This window comes from Sebastes fasciatus, chromosome 21, assembly GCF_043250625.1.
Source record: "Sebastes fasciatus isolate fSebFas1 chromosome 21, fSebFas1.pri, whole genome shotgun sequence".
NCBI classification, from domain to species: domain Eukaryota; kingdom Metazoa; phylum Chordata; class Actinopteri; order Perciformes; family Sebastidae; genus Sebastes; species Sebastes fasciatus.
The window spans coordinates 16579621-16596892 of record NC_133815.1 but is presented as its reverse complement, the minus strand read 5'-3'; the positions used below and the strand labels follow the sequence as shown (position 1 = coordinate 16596892).

The following is a 17272-nucleotide window of genomic DNA, read 5'->3' as shown; positions in this document are numbered from 1 at the left end:
TTGCAGGTTACGCGTAGTCGGGGCCAACTAAAATTCATGTCATGTGTTGCTGAACTGATGAAACCGGCTCTTTCTTGTAACTGGCTTTAATCTCAAAGCTAAGGTGAGTTTTCTTTGTATAAATTATTAAAATAAAAGATGTTATAATGAACATTTACAGTGTAAAGTTAAGTTATCATCTTTTTTTTACACATTTTTAAATGTATGTAAAACCAGAGTTTGAATGATATTACATGATATGCTCTGATTTCTTCAGAAAAATTAATATGATTTATATGAGAAGTCTTGTGAACATACATTTAAGCTGAATGTTGTCAGACGTCTCTGATGGATATTAGTCTGTAGGTCTTCTCTGATTAAAAAAGCATCAGCTCTTCCACTCCGTACCAGACATAATTACATTTCGACATCAAACAAAAAGGTGCCATAAATGAAGTTGGGTAAATAGAAAATGTATGCAGTAAGACAGTAAATGTACAAAGTTCTTCATCAAAAGAAATGCGTTATTGGATGCCTTAAAAAAAAACAATCAGAAAAGGATTGAAAAGAAGAAAAAAAAACAAAGCAGCAAAAAAGTGGGAATTTGAATCCCTTTTATTTAGTTGGTAACTTTAATTCAAATGAATCAGGCTGAGCTGCACCCGCCAACCGCGCCAGAAGAGTTGCCGATCTCAACGTGCCGCATAACGATCACCGCAGCACTTCTGAATACAAACTGTTTTATGTGAACACCTCAAGCTGAGGACTACATAAATATAGAATTAGACAAAGTGTTATTTTTTTCTTTTTATGTTTTATTTTCCCCCCCCTCTCTTTTTTCTCACTCTCCAGCAACATCCCCAGGTTGGGGTTGGCTCTAAGCAGATGCAGGCACTCACTTCAAAAAGTTGCAGCTCCCTTATGATAGCTCTGCAAAAAGGTTTTTTCTTTTAACTTAAATCAGCAAATGTGTGGAGCGGAGACCTAGCGGCGTGTTTCTCTTCCCCCAGATATAATTGCTCCCAGGGATCAATTTGAAATTTAAATTGTGGTGAAATGGTGTTTGTCATTAACAATCAAATATTTGAACCATTGAAATACCTTTACCCCCGCTGTATCTGCACCCTGCGCCCCCAGTTGGAGATTATTGCAGAGGGCATTGTTTTGATGATGATGAACTGAAAAGTTGGTGAGAAAACATCACACGAGAGAAAAAGCAGGAGGATAAAAAAATCATCAAAAATATAGATTTATATAAAAGTATTAACATATCAAAACAGATACATAGAGCAGAGCAATATTTATGTTTTTTAGCTGTGTTGATTTTGCTACTGAGACCAACATCATGTTGCACATATACTGCACTATTAAAGAAGGGAAAGTAAAAGGTAAAAGGATAGAACAATATAGCGTGGTAGTAAAGTAGGACAAACGGGGAGAGAAGAGAGCTTCCCTGTCATCTCTGAGAGGCAGCGTCTCTGCTTAATGTTCATTAGGGGGCTGATTGAATTGGGGGGTGTAGCACTGTCACTGTTAATGGAGTGATCTCTAATTGGAGCGCATTAGCTCTATAGGTTCTGGCTAGTGTCAAAGGCAGACAGAAGGGCAGGATGCAACGCGAGAGTCTTAACACATCCTGCCAATGCTGGAAATACACAGAATTAAACAAAAATGTCATTATGTGCTAAGCGTTTGCACACAGTGGGGATAAACAATCAATGAATTCACTTTATGTGTTTTGCTTGCCTCATTTTGTATCGCAGATGGACTGATACATTTAAGAATGTTCCATGTATCCAGACCGACTTTACTGTATTTCAGAGGCTGTAGCAGGTTCAGAGCTAGAGTGAAGGTACAGATATCATTTGAAACTATGCATGCATGAAACTTTACAACCACAAACTAGATACTTAGAGCATTCAGGGGATGGATGGCTTTCCTAGGTATATTCACAATAAAAGGGGGTTTCTGAGCAGCTTCCAGAACAGAAGTGCTCGCCATCCAATCGTTGAAAAATGCAATTCTTGCAGAAATATCAAAATGTCAAAACAGCTTTGCTTTTTCTGTGGTGTTCCTCAGGGTCTTGGTGTCTTAATGTGGTATTTTAGAGGGATTTGTGATCATTTATTTCAATTATTGAGTGGTAAAAAATGGTTAGATTTAGCATCCAAATCTGTGTAACAAATGGTATCATACCAAAAATTGCTGCAACAATTTATGAGACATAATAGAGCATGGGAATGACCATCATATACTTCCATCATAATGTTCTAAGCCCTTATACACTTTCACAGTTTATTTGAATTAATTAATTAATTCATTAATGCATTGAATTGTAATGTATTGTACTGTAATGTAATAAAATGTGTTGTAATTGTAAAATATGTTGTAAAAAATATTTCTCATTTATAACTAGAACAACTTGACACACAGTGCTGAGCTGCATCTCAAATTAATCTTCAGGTTCCCAGCTTTCAGATGATGTACACCACTTCTATGTGATATATACTGCTGACCTGCTATCTCCCCCTAAAGACCCCCCTGTACCCCCCTAAAAAAGACAAAAAAAAGGTCTATAGTGGGTCTCAGAGGGTTAAAATGTTTATTCTCGAAAGGTCCGTGTCTCTATCAGAGCTCTGAGGATCAGAAACAGAAGCGTTAAATGTGTGTATGTGTGTGTGTGTGTGTGAGAATATGTGTCCATATGCAGTGTGCACCACGCCCCCCCGGGCCATGACTGTGATGGTTTAAACATGGAGGTGAGCAGCAACTTCAAGGCCAAAGTAAGGTGTGTTCCTGATAATGACGGGCACGAAATGGCCCGCTATCGCCATCCAACAAGACCCAGAAGTTGATCTGTAATGGCTGCCCATAAAGGCGAATCATCGTCAATGAAAATGACAGGTTATTAAGATACGATTTTAGAGGGGGGGGTCTACGGCTTTAGTATGATAGGTTAGCTATCTATAAAACCTTTAAAGCCCGGCCCTCAACGACATCAGCCCCGATTCCCATCTCCCCGCGCCCTGCGCCAGAGACACATGCTAATAAGCTCACAACCTTTAATTAAGCAATATGTGTAAGTAGGCAGCCATTACGGCCTGATTTGTGAGCCACTTCATTACACTGAGCACCGGCTAGCAGACACATATTCAATACAAATCAAGCTGGCCTGAATATTATCCTGCTTAATGTGAGGCCAATATTGATATTTTATCACTCTGTGTTCTGATTAGTGACTTTTAGAATCTTCATTTCTCATTGTGTTGAGGCAGCGCTCAACACCTAACGACCCGCATTCATTAGAAGTGTTGCTGAACATTGTTTATTAGGTTACAAATAGTTTGCATATACTACTTATGTTTACTTGCTGAGAGATGCGAGAACGGCATCATTTGTAATGCTGTCTTTGGTTGCTGTTATTCTGATGAGTCGACTTTTGACTATATCGAGCGTCGTTAAAAGGTATAGCACCCAGGAAGAGCTACACAAATATACAGCGCATATACGCATGCTTTACTACTGAAAAAAAGCTATTGATTTAGCATGATTTTAATCCGTGTTGAGCTACTTACAATTGAGAAAAGTTCCGTGTTTTGATATTTGAATTCCGGAACTATTCAAAGAGCACAAATTGTTAGAATATAACAATGACTGCGGTATGTTGCGGAGACTCAAAGTCAAACAGACGGTTGATGAGATGACTTACATTAGTTTAGGGTCCAACTTTCTCTTTCTTTGCTTTGACGTCATTAGTTGAGGTCTTGCAGTGCAAAACTGGAGCCACACCCGCTTCCTCCTACCGGCTCGACACGATGGGACCCTGAGGGAACGAAACATCCAGTGAAACTGTGCAAATTCTGCTAAGCAAACAGCAGGTAGGGAAAAACGTTTGCACAGGTAAGAGGGTCACATGTGTGTGTGTGTGTGTGTGTGTGAGATTAGGTGACTGAATGTGTACTTTGCGTGCTCTCAAAATGCAACACTCACGCGCAAATAGCTTCTTCCGTTTCCGCAGCTGGTGCGGAGCGATCGCGCCTTCCTTGCCCTCTCTCTGATCGGCAGAGCCCTGACCCGGGCTGGGCGCCATCCTGGTCGCATTGCCCACCCCATCCATGTCACCAATCACCTTCAGAAAAAAAGAGTCAGCAAAAGGCAACATGAACGGCAAAACTCGACAACAAATGAGCAGCGCGACAACTGTTTCAGGAGACCCCAGGGGCCATTATGCATCAAGCGTCTCAAAGTACAGGTTGAACTTGGATGACAGTGACTGAGATTGGCAGGAGAACTGCTATTTTTCCTCGAGGCCCTGCCGAGTAGTGTTGTCATGCATAGTCTCTACCTCTGTCCTGGTGCTTAAGAGTGAACTTGGAGGAGAAGCAGAAATGGAGACTTTATATGACACACTACCTCCAGTCCCAGAGGGGAAACAGCTCTCACAACTCTGGGTTGGCCTACTTATGTACCGTCATATGAAATGCAACTTAAATCTCACTGGTATGAGCCACGCTGAAATGATAGATTGTAAATTTGTCTAAAAACTTACCGTAAATATATGTAGAAAAATACATTCAAGTAATAATCTAGAATAATTACCAGAAATTTAATACAATGATGGGTTAAAGTCAAAACGACTTCTGCATTCTTTCCACACATCTACAGCTCTATATTTCATAACAGCATCAAGTAGTCAAAAGGTAGGCCGGCACTTTTCTAAAGTTGCAAATTACACAGATGGAGCAGCAATTGAGCAAACTTGAAAAAATGTGCCACAGAGCGCTTCTTTATCTAAAACTAGTATAAACTTGCCAGATAATTACATGCGGTGTACTTTGGAGAAGTCCTCCTGCTAAGCAGATATGGCTGCCAGGGAGGCATTAATCTCCTCATGCAACATACAGTATGAAGCCAAGGACATCCCCCCCACCCCCCATCTCTCTCTCTCTCCCTCCCTCTCTGTCTCTCATAGCCACACACACATGCAGAAAAAGACAGCACACACACACAGCATACAGAGCACACTCACTTCCTGTATAAATCATATTCATATTTCTGAGGGCTGCCGATGACCTCACGGCAAATGAAGCGTGGGTCCTCAGCTCCGCAGCGGCAATCAAACGTGCGGCAGAGTAATTACAAAAGAGGGGTTGGAGGGAGAATTGATGCAGTTTGTCAATTAATGTTGCTGCAAGGTGTTTTTTTTTTTTTTCTTCCAAAGGTTAACTTCTTCATATTCTCTGCATGCTAAATTAGGTCAATATTGGTCCGGCGAAAAGTCGTCGTCGTCGTGTTGCAGACGGACGGCGGGCTGAGTCATGCAAAGACGAGACAAAGGCTCCTTGTTAATGAGAGATTATCATGATGATGAGGTGCCTTCCATTTCTCTCTGATCATCATCATCTGTCATTATTATCATCGGCTTTGTCGCTGTTATTATAAAAATCTACAAACTATAAGGGGACATCGTCTTCTTAATTATACAAACCATGCATAATACAACGCAGTCCTCCCTGCTGAGGTTAACATAATTAAATGCGATTCACTGTGTGAATAAACTGCATACCTTTTGTTTCTACAAATGGTTAAGCACATCCTCCCCCCCAAAAAGAGAGGGAGAGAGAGAGAGAGAAAAAAAAAAAGCACAGCTGAAATTGCCGAGAAAAGTGTTTTTATTTATACAAGTCGCTGGAGATGCTCATCATCAGCGTTTTTTCCGAGCCATAAATAATTTGCGGAGAGAGGTAATATTCAAGCTGGCAGAGCCTTAGTTGTGCATCTTTAATGGAAGTTTTACAGAAGCTGAGCCAGTTCTTGCATATGCTGCTGCCTCCCATATGGAGGAAAGGAGACAAAAGGGGCACAGTTGGCTTGTCCTATCTTTTTATAAGTCCATCGACACTTAAATGCTAGCCCCGGAGAAAAAACGACACAGGGGGACATAAACCCACTGTGGTTTTAGGAGGGAAGATAATGACTTTGCCTGCATTAATTTCTTCATCAGCCATCTTGTTTCCTCAGACAGAGTGGTTATGAGGCCCTCTCTGAAGGTCCTAGGTTATATAGATGCATTTCCCTGCATAATTTCGGCCCTAACAGTTGTTGTCAGCAGTGCGTTTTGCGAGTCGGCAGCTGGGGAACATCTGTTTATAGGTAATGAGTGTTTGAAAAGCTACACCTCACTTTACCTTTAATGTCTTTTATTGGAGCACACTGATGGGAACGTAGCTTTAACTTTTTCGTATTGTTGTGATTCAGCGAGAAGATTCCTTCAACATGGTCAATATTACAAACACCTGCCCTGGGCAACGCGCTGAAACGAGAGCATATGATGGATCATTAATATTAACTTTCTTTAAACAGAATTCAATATGCGAGTCAATAAAGACTTCATTATCGTTATATTTTTTACTACACACCCACAACTCAGAATTTGCTCCGTTCCTACTTCTCGCTAACGACGCAACACGCAAAGTAAGAACTTTCAGTCAACACTGCCGGTTCGATAATGGCTGAATAAACAACAGGAAATATTTAGTTTCTCATGACTCTTGCTCGGTGTCTCACTCTCCAGCAAATCAAACAGGACACACCTTCGCTGTTCTGTTACGTTCAAACAGTGTCTAACAGTGTCTATAGCTCAGGGCGCTTCTTCCAGGACTTGCTTTTTAATGTGTTCGTTTAGACACATTTTGGATGTAAATTTGTGGGTATTTGGCAGAGCAGCTGGCCCCCGGAGCTATGGTCATGTTAGTCTAAGGGAGGAGCAAGTCCTCCGGGGCATTGGTGTCCAGGACACTGCCTGAGAAAACAGAGCTCTTTAAAGGAAATGAGCCGTCCGTCAATATTTCCTCAGTAAATGGAAACAGACTTCTTAAGTAGGATTAGTCTTTTAACTAACTGGGAAAGAGAATGGAGTCACGTTAAAACACAGTCAGATGACGCTGTTTTGTCACTGTCGTCCTACTATGTCAAGTGTCGCCGAGATGTCATAACAGAATATAAAAAAACAATGAATATATTGTAGATACTACTAATAATGATAAAGATAAAAACATATTTGTACAAATGTTCTAAATTGAAATGGTAAATATGTTGCAATAAAGCCAGTCTAGAAACGTCAAATATACCTCAGCACATTTGCCTTAAAGTAAAACAAATTGCGTTATTTTTTTTATTGCTCAAACAGGACTCATGCTACATAATACTTAGTGTGGTAACATATATAGCAGTGTAACCACATCACCATAAAACAGGCTATTATTTGGATAAGTGAATAAAGTAATAAGCCAATAAAATTGCTTTAAAATGTCATAAATCTAAGGGGAACTTCTCTGCATTACTGTGGTCACTGCATCTCTTAGTAGAGCCTTTTTTCTATTTCATTCTATATATATATTTTTTTTTATCTATTTAATTTTTGTAGAAGTGCCTGCTCGGCTGTTATTTCTCTCCGAGGAGCTGTCACCTTCCATCTGAAGGCCAGTTTGTACACAGCACCCTGTCGCAGTGTGCGTGTAGCGCTGCCAGAATTATATAAAGCGCTAATAAAATCAGCTCAAGTGTTCTTCCGAGTGCTGGGGGATGCCCTTTGGTGATTCCTGGATCTTGCTCTATACATAAAACCAGTCTATATATTCAGGGGAGGATTAGTTTTGAATATGTAAAGTGGGGGTCCGCGCTGCGAGGCGAAGGGGGAATGGCATAGTGCTCTCTCGGCGATGCTGCGCGTCGGTGTTATCGCTCCCCACTACCAGCGGGTGAAAGAGGACGCCATCGGCATCTCTTGCTACTGGAGGTCCCTGCCTGTTAAGTCGCGAGGAACAGACAGCAGCACCCAAGGGACACAGTGTGTGTGAGAAAAGAGAGCAACAGAGAGATAGAGTGTGTGTGTGTGTGTGTGTTTTCCAAGGACAGTAACACCTATCTTTCACTTAAGGTGGCCTCTATGAAACTCCCTTCACAGTTTAAAGAATGGCAGCACAGTAGCAGAGATTCTTTTACTCTCAGTGAGATCATATTTTGTGTGTCGGGGGTTATTATGGGTGTGGTAAATATATGTCGGCATCTGCATTTGTGTGTGTTTTTTTGTGTATACCATAATAAGAGTTTTCCACAGGAAGTGAAGATCTGTGTGTGTGTGTGTGTGTGTGTGTGTGTGTGTGTGTGTTTGTCTGTGTCAATGAGTGCGTGCTGTTTGGCTATGAACAATCCACCCAGATGTCTCATCTGCTATGCACAGGTCTAGAGGCTACACACACGCACACACACACACACACACACACACAGACAGTGCGACACCAGTAATAAATATACCATGCTGTGTGTTTACTCACATAAGCTCACCATCACTCAAATTATGACGGAGAACCATTAGAACGCAGAAGAGCCTCAGAGCTAATTGTTAGCGCAGATAACCCCCCCCCCCCCCCCCCCCCCCCCCCGCCTCCTCCTCCATCCTCACTCCTCTGACATTCAAACTTCAAAATATTAATTTTGTTGGGACAATCCAGGTTGCTCTTGGGCGACTGACAGAATGATTGAGGAAAGGAATGACTTCTCGCTGTACTGCGGCAGGAGTCACAAAAGCACTACTTTTAATTAGGCAACAATCTGTGAATCATTGTGTTTGTGACCCGCCTGTCTTGCAGGGGGCTTGAAGGACGAGGAGCTAAATATAAAGTTGCGATACGCAGTGAGGTAGCGTTTTTTTTTGCTGTCAAAAATTACATTTCATCATAAGTCTTAACACAGTGTTAAACAGGACGAGGCGTTGGCATTGGTATTACACCGTAGGGATTGTAAATGGTTGTTTCAGGCAGAAAAAGGTGAGTTTTGTTGACTTAGTTGTAGTAAGTTAAATTCACACGACAAACTAAGTCTTGATTTGTTTCTCGGGGCAAATCCTGTCGTTTTCTGTTTGAAAAGACGAAATTCAAATCTGGTTTTTACCCGAGGAAAAAAATTTAAATCTGCCATGGATGTTCACCCTTTCAGGCCACAAAGCTGTACTGTTGTCTTTTTATTGTTCAGAAAAGCAGAGTGAGGAACTACTTTCTGCATCCATTTCTGTCCTCCCCTTCCGAGAGGGAGGAGAGAGAAAGAGAAGGAGGGAGTGTTTTGCTCATCTCTCCACCCTTTTCCTCTCCCTCCCGTTTGTCCTCCTCTCTTCACTTCTATTCTTTATCTTAAAATGTAAACTCCAGTTAGAGAAGGACCTTGCACAAAGCCCTAATACTTCGAGAGATTTAGATGATCTCTAAAAATCTGCATGGCTGTCAATCACTTTGCTCATTTTGATGCAGATCCAGATGGAAATTAAAGCTTATTTTTTATTATTTTTTTATTAAAACAACCAATTTAGAGGATTTTGCAGCCTTGGCATTGGTATGTGCTCTATCTAACGCTATTTATGGATAAGAGAATTCAATGTAATTCTAAAATTACCCTTTCATATTGCAGAAACCATTGTTTTTAATCCCACAGGCAATATTATAAGAAAGAATTGACCCTGAACATTGTAAAACAAAAGTTGTGTTCCACTAGTTTCCAGCAGTAAAATAGATTAGTAAAAGTGTTGCATGTTGATATCCCACCTCAATGATAGCCCCATCCGGTTGTCGGAGGAAGTGCCTGTATCTTTGTTTCAGCCCACTCAGGTACAGGGTGTAGACTGCCACATGGGTGCTGGTCTCGCGCTCTGGTAGGGGTGCACCCTCCCTTGGGAGGTCACTAGGGGCTGCAGAGCCTTCCAACAAGTCCTCCACTGTCCAGATGTAGTCATAGACTGCCACCTAATCAAAAGGGAGATAATGATAAAGAGTATTGCATTGACAAGTTATTAGGTGTGGGAATCACCAGAGGCCCCACAAGACCATATTATCACGATACTTAAGTCACGATCTTATTGTAATTTTAGACATTTTACGATACGCTGAGTATTGTGATAAGATATATTGCAATTTATTACCTTTTTTTCAATTGAAAATGATGTAGTTTGTCAACATATGTTTTATCTAATAAGATACAGTTTTCATTCACATATCTTGAGGTCAGAGGTCAAGGGACCCTTTTGAAAATGGCTAGGCCAGTTTTTCCTCGCCAAAACTTAACGTAACTTTGGAGCGTTATTTAGCGCTCTTCCCGACAAGCTAACCTTACATGGTATGTCTCATGGAATCAATCGGTTCCTTAGGTTTTATAGAAAGATAGAACTGCAGCTTGGATTGTCAAGAGTATAATAGTTCATACTATAAAAGACACTTGACGTCCATATATTGATACAATATTGCCACGCAAAATATTGTGACGCTGTATCGATTTTTTCTCCCACGCCTACAAGTTATGTTGTTGGAAAATCAGAGAAGAAAAATATAAAATGCATTAAAAGTTGAAAGGGAATAATATAAGTAAGAGGGAAGTTTTCAAAAAAGGTCCTTCAGCCTTCGCTACAGTCTATGTTAAGTGTGTGTGACAATATACAGTAGGCACATGTGGGGAAAAATCCTACACAAAAACAAGAGTCAGTAACTTTATTTCATTGAGACAACCCAATATCAAAAACCCCAGGTACAGCATATCAAAATGAGCCTGAACCGTACCTTGTAAACTGCTGAGATGTTCATTTTAATTACACACAACTGCAGCCACCAGATAAGCACCACTGGCGTACAGTACACCAGCACGCTAATTCCTACTAGTGCATGAGTCCTATGGGGCCTGATCTGTGGCAGGTAAAAGAGACAGGTTGTGTTTGTGATCATGCATACATATGTATAATCCTGCTGGCAGGCTTGTTTGTGACTCTTTGTGTGTGTGTGTGTGTGTGTGTGTGTGTGTGCGCGCGTGTGTTTTGGGGGCTTACACACCTGTAATGCGCTGCCCTTCTGTATTAGGGTGAGACACGGGGAGCAAGCAGAGCGTGTAACATGTTATATAGGTCATGTAACTCGAAGTCATCCATGTGTGAAGATCATGGGAGCTCTCTCCCTCTCTGATAGTGTCTGCTGGTAAAGGGCTTGAATGTGTGCTGATCACTTGCATTACGATAGATCTCATACATCATGTTAATTAAAAGACAAAGTTGTAAATCTGTACGCACCAAGAGTAAATATAATGAAAATATGACAGAACTGTTTTGTCTGACATAAATCCTAAATTTATGCTCCAGGCTGCCAGTTAGTTTCCTGTTTTAGGATGTGATAATTAGTCACAAGGCCTCACATACCTCAACGTATTCTCATACGACGGTTCGTATGATATCTTCTGTAAAAAAAAAAAAAAATTCCTACGTATGTCCAGCAACACGTGGCAATTTCCATTCGTTACATGCATACAGTCTTTTAAAAAAAAAACTTGCGTCTTCACATGAAACACCTTCTTTAGGATTAGGCAACAAACTACTTAGTTATTTTAAGGAAAGGATCTACTTGGTTAGGATTAGGCAACCAAAGTACTTAGTTAGGTTTAGGCAACAAAACTACTTGGTAAGGATTAGGCAACAAAACTACTTAGTTAGCTTAAGGAAAATATCTACTTAGTTAGGTTTAGGCAATAAAACTACTCAGTTTGCTTGAGGAAAACATCTACTTGGTAAGAATTAGGCAACAAAACTACTTAGTTAGCTTGAGGAAAATATCTACTTGGTAAGGATTAGGCAATAAAACGACTTAGTTAGGTTTAGGAAAAATTTGTGGTTTGGGTATTAATAACTCTAGAAGTGGCATTACTTACGTACCTAAGTTTCGTGACAAATACATAAATGTTGACTTCAGGTTTCACACGGGGTACCAACACCCGTCTCTTGCGTGAAAGTCTGGTATTTTAAATCCCCTCCATCCACCCCGACCTCCTCCCTATGTGGCATTCGCCGCTCATTATATTTCCTGGTTCACGATTACGTGAATTACACCCAAAAAGATTTTTGACCAGCATGCATACCTACACAATCATAATGCACATCTATAAACTCTTTATTTAAACCTAAATTTGAATACTAATTTTAACCCTCAAGGGCCTAATTCTAACCCTCAGTGACGAAAGTACACATACTGTGCCCACGTGGAAACACCCGTGACACTAGTGAAACCGTGCAGAGTGGTTTCAATGGAGTGAGAGCATGGTTTCACTAGTATGTATGTGAAAGACTTATTAAGTGTATGTGTGTGTTTGTATGTGTACATGCATGTGCATATGGTCCATAATACAAACTTGAACTCTCCCACCACAGACTCAGAACAGTATAAACCTCATGCACACACACACACACATATACACAGACTAAGCCACACACACACACACGGTTGGAGTAATAAAGAGGAGGAAGTTTTTCAAGTAGTTTCTAAAACTCAAGGTGACCCCCTAATTGGCTGCGTAATTATGATTCGTCTAAAAATACAGAAAAAGGGAAAAAGGCAAACTCATTCAGCGGGCCGTGAGTGGCAGGGTCAAGCTGAAGGAGAGGTTTAATTTGGCGGTGTATCGCTGTCACCCCCACACTTATAAACGGTTAGCCAAACACAACTCTAGGCACTTCACCGAGAAAACAGTGGGAGCCATTACCCCCACTTGTAATTAGAGACGTTGCATAAACTGCGAACCAGACAGCCCCCATGAGTAGAAAGGACCTCATTGTCAAAATGTCAAAGAGTCACAAGTGCAGAGAGAAAGAAGACTAGCTGAGAACATTTAAGGAAGGTGTGTGTGTGCGTGTGTAAGGGGGAGGTGGGGACGCGGGAATGCATCTCTTCAACGCTAATTAAGACGCTCATTAGCGAAATCGCCTCAACTGTGCCTTGCCTCTAGCTTGGCCTTGGCCCACACTGGGGGAAACTGATTACCTGAATACTTTAAGTAATCAGCACCTCTGCTAGGCACCAATCAGTCTGTTTGGATAGTGTGTGTATGTTGATCTGCTGTTTTTTTTTTTCTTTTTGAGGAAACACAAGTGTGTAGAAAATCTTCCTAAATGGCGCTTCTCAGCTTGTTCATGATACATTAAGAAATCCAAAACATTTAAAGTCACGAATGTGGAAAAAAGTAAGTAAGAAAACATCCTTTCCCGCCGCGCTGGTCGCAGGAAGTGCGCCTATATGACCCGGGCCAGGATTTCATAAACCAAGCTGTACAGTGGTGATAGAAAACACCATGGATTCAGCCTGTGTACTCTAAGTCACTTTCGGTTTAACACACCTGCTTAAAATCCCCTGTGTGGTGTGCATGTGTATGTATTTTGGCTTGCATGAAAATAGATTTTTTTTTTTTTTTTTACGTTAGCCATGCCACCATCCTACGCTAATTAGCACGTGAAATCCAGTTGACAAGACTAGACAAAAGCTTGAAAAGGTGTTTGTGTGTTCGGTTTGGGTGATGCCATTTCATGCAACGCACCATGGCTCTCAGGATGCATCATTGGTGAGACACAAAAAAAGGAAAGAGCATTAGAGGGCCTGTCTGCTCTACACTACTCTGTTCTGGTCTGTTGTGTCGCGTTATGGTGCTAGCCTGGCTTCTAGCCCTAGCTTGAGTGCTCTCTCCACTCCGCCATTGTTCCATTTGATAGCACTAAGTGACTGATTTAGGTTCAATGCCTGCATGGAGCAGACAGGCCAGCTGTGGGTTAAGCAGATAGCATTCAAGTGAGCTAACCCAATTCAAACCCAATCAAGCCGGGATTTATTGTCGGGGTCTGTATTTAGAAATCTGATATAGTCTGCATCAGTCCCTTGACTTGCATCAGGAGAGACGGGCCTTATTTCTTTTAGCCGAGGACTATAAACGGCAAACCATGTTTTCCAGCAGGGACATAAATTTCAGGATTTGTAGACATTACCGCAAATGCACATGAGAGAATGGGAGGGAGGGACCGGGAGCACAGGAAGTGGGGATGGCACAGCTGCAGACATGGCTCCATGGTTCACAAATATAGCCTTTCTGGGAGAAGATGCGATTTCACACCGACCGAATTGTACCATACCGCATATGAATACGGAATAAAAAGCAAATCAGCACTTAAATACAGGCGCCTGTGCAGAGCTTTTATTTTTAAAAATGCACTGTGACTTGTAATAAAATTTCGACTGACCTGTCAATCATGTTCATTCAAGTGTGTGCACATATGAAAGTCTGTCAAGTGATGGATTTGGAATTCCTTTTGCCGTTTTGTTAGTTTGAGGCCAAAAAAATAGGCAACACTGCCTCGGAGATAAAACGGATAAATGCACTACATTCTAAAAAAGATTTTCTTTTGTGTTATATATATAAAAAAGTGACCCATATTCATACCTAATTTAGGATTTTTAACTTGCAACTAAGAGCTTAAAAAGAGGGCAGACAGTTGCTGGGAATTAAAGAGTAATTTTCCACTGGGTGCGAGAGTGGTCTAGTAATAGCTATGTCTGGGACAGGCACAGTGTATTTTATGTATTTGTCTCACACGTCCTTGACTGTCACAAATATCAGCGTCTGACATTTTCATCCATTCTGTGACATGTCGGACATAAACAGTGTCTAGAGTTGACCGTTATTAAAACAAAAAAAAGGATATTTCCGCTGCTGACAACCAAAACAGTTCTCAAACTTGACCCTGTGCAGAAAACTATGCTATCCTCAACTGATAATCAAAACACAGTGTCAAAATGGGAACCAATCACATTGCCTAGAGAGCAAATTCAAAGTCACCTGTAGTCAACGCATGCGTCCAGCATTTTGAAAATACAACCAGAAGGGGGGATGCATCACTGATTAATAAACACAAACTAACAAGGCCCCAGAGTGACGCATTAAATATTAAGCTTTTATTTAGAGAGTGATTATACATGCGTGTTTGTGTATGATATACGAGTACATACTGTATATGCATGTGTGTGTGTGCTTGTGTGTGTGTGACTGAACTGCAGGGAGGAGGGAAGGAGAAGTCTCCATGGCCAGCCAGACTGAGCCGGTCTGGCGACTGTCCAGCACAGGAGCCTAAGGCGTGGGCACGAACAGGCCTGTCAGTCCCCCAGATCCTTTAATGATTGATCCAAACTAGATAGCCATCATTACCATTCGTGCACTCTCTCTTCCCCAGGTCTCCCTTCCTCTGTCTAATTTTACCTTCCATTTGCATGTTCCCATGGACTAATTAAATCTTTCCCCTCTCTCTCCGCCTCTCTACCTCTCTCTCTCTCTCTCTCTGTCTTTCTTTCTCTCTCCGTGTCCATTGGTATGAAAAATAATGCAGCACATTTTTGGCACATTATTATGTATGAAATGTGAGGGGCATAATGTATTCCAGTTGGTTGAAGTTCTCTAAACCCTGTCTGTAATGAGCACAACAGACTTGCTGCACAGCCTGTGTGAATGCCATACCTCCCTTGTTCTCCCCTCACTGTCTCTCTGCACATCTTAAAAGACAAAAGCCGCTGACCTTCCCTCTGTCTACCATCCACACACTTTTTTCGGTTTCCCACTCTTCCCGCAATCCGTACACAGGAGGGCTGGGGTTTTCTCCTGCCACTGCCGTGATCATTTTGGTTTGTAGTTCTGTCCCACTTGGCTTTAATTTACAGTGGGAAAATAATTAGAATCTCACTTTTGCGAAGAGTGGAGTGAAAATGTAAACAATGCTTCCCTGCGGGCGGGTGCTTCATCACTTTGACAGGTGCATTTGAATTTGCCTGGGTGGCGGACAGGCTTGGTTATTTATGTGTCAGTCGCACATGGAAGCCCCGGTTGTGGCTGGGACTACGGTTGGGACTGAGACTAGGGAAGGGATTGGAGCTCTGTTGAGTGGCGGATATAGGGTTAGATTTGGGAGAAAACAGTTGTGTTGGTTCTGTACCTGGTACTTGGAATGGGGCTGTGGCTGGTTCTGGCACACACGGCGGTACTGGGAATGGGGCTGGAAGTGGAGCTGGTGCTGTGGCTGAGGACAAATGGAGAGGGCTGAGGACGGTGAGGTACTGATACCTGGGGGAGGCTAGATTTAGAGTGAGGGAGTGAAGTAAGGTTGAGTTTGGGCGTGGGCTTGTGGATGGTGCTTGAGTTGGTGCTATCTTTGGAAATAAACTGAGATAGAACTGTGTATGGACTTGGCGTTATAGGCTGGTACTAGCATGTTATAATAACTCTAGATCTTAAAGGTACAGTGTGTAGGATTTAGTGAGGCCTAGTGGTGCGGTTGCAGATTGCAAACAACCAAGTACCCCACAAACCTGTAAGAGCCAGGTAGTCAACTCAAGACACTGCAATGGATGAGGCCTAATGGTGCCCATGATGCTTTTTGTTAATGAATGGCTAATGATTTGGAGGAAAAGGAACATTCTTTTGTATCAAGTAAATATAACGTCAGGGCGATGTGAACTGCTTAGGGATGCTGGATTGTTAAACCAAGTATGTGGTGATGATAACATATCAGCATTCTGAATCAGGGATGTCACGAAAACCGATACTTTGGTACCAAGTTGATGCCAAAATTCTGAAAACTAACGATACACTTCTCGTTTTTCTACAGTTCCGCAGGTACTATAGGTAAAGTCAGGGCTAAAAACTAACGTTGTTCCATCATCCTGGCGACGATAGAAAATGTGTTTGGAACGCAGTAAACTCACTATTGACACGTTTCCCTGATAATGCTACATTGTGAACAAGTCCATTTTGAAATCGGTAGAAAGAAAGCTAAAAGCTAAAGTTAACATTACCTGGTAGCATCCGGTGTCTATGGGCAGCGCAGACCTGCGGAGCCAACAGCTAACGTCAACGGAGGTTGCATTGAGTTTCATAAAGTAGAAATGAGTATTAGGCATGAGGAAATTAGAATGTTATCATGAGGTGTTGTAATGTAGCAGTTTGAAGGAGATGTTTTCACAGCAATATAAAATAGATATTAGAGAGATAATTATGACCTGTTTAACTTCCTAACACTAGCTTGAAGTGTTTGTTTTTTTGCCTTGGTATCGAATCGAGAATCGAGAATCATGGAATTTCCCTGGTATTGTTATCAACTACTAAATTTCTGGTATCATGACATCCCTATCCTGAATTATACACCTAATAGAACCGCTGTATGGAAGCTACCGTATCTCAAACCGGACCATTGATTTCAATAGCCAATCTTTTTTTTATCTCTTGTATTTATATTGTCACTGTAACATTGTTAGGCGTTACCGTTCGACACCGATTTTTCCCGTACATTTCAAAACAAAAGGCAGTCATAACGTGAAAATGCAGCGGGCACACGAGCACAGATAGAGCAGAAAGGAGCATCAATGATTATTGCCAAGCGAGAGAAGAGGTAGACACGGTTGCTTCT

At 41.6% G+C, this 17272-nt stretch overlaps 1 protein-coding gene across 1 annotated transcript in view; it reads right to left on the bottom strand.

Moving 5' to 3' along the window:
* Window positions 1-17272, bottom strand: part of ofcc1 (orofacial cleft 1 candidate 1) — a 133896-nt gene that overhangs the window by 42443 nt on the left and 74181 nt on the right. The window contains exons 21-23 of the mRNA XM_074622727.1: window positions 9576-9773; window positions 3970-4108; window positions 3689-3802 (exon numbers count right to left, since the gene is read on the bottom strand). Of these exons, the coding sequence (XP_074478828.1) occupies window positions 3732-3802; window positions 3970-4108; window positions 9576-9773 (408 nt within the window). The 3' untranslated portion in view covers window positions 3689-3731. The remainder of the gene's footprint in view (window positions 1-3688; window positions 3803-3969; window positions 4109-9575; window positions 9774-17272) is intronic.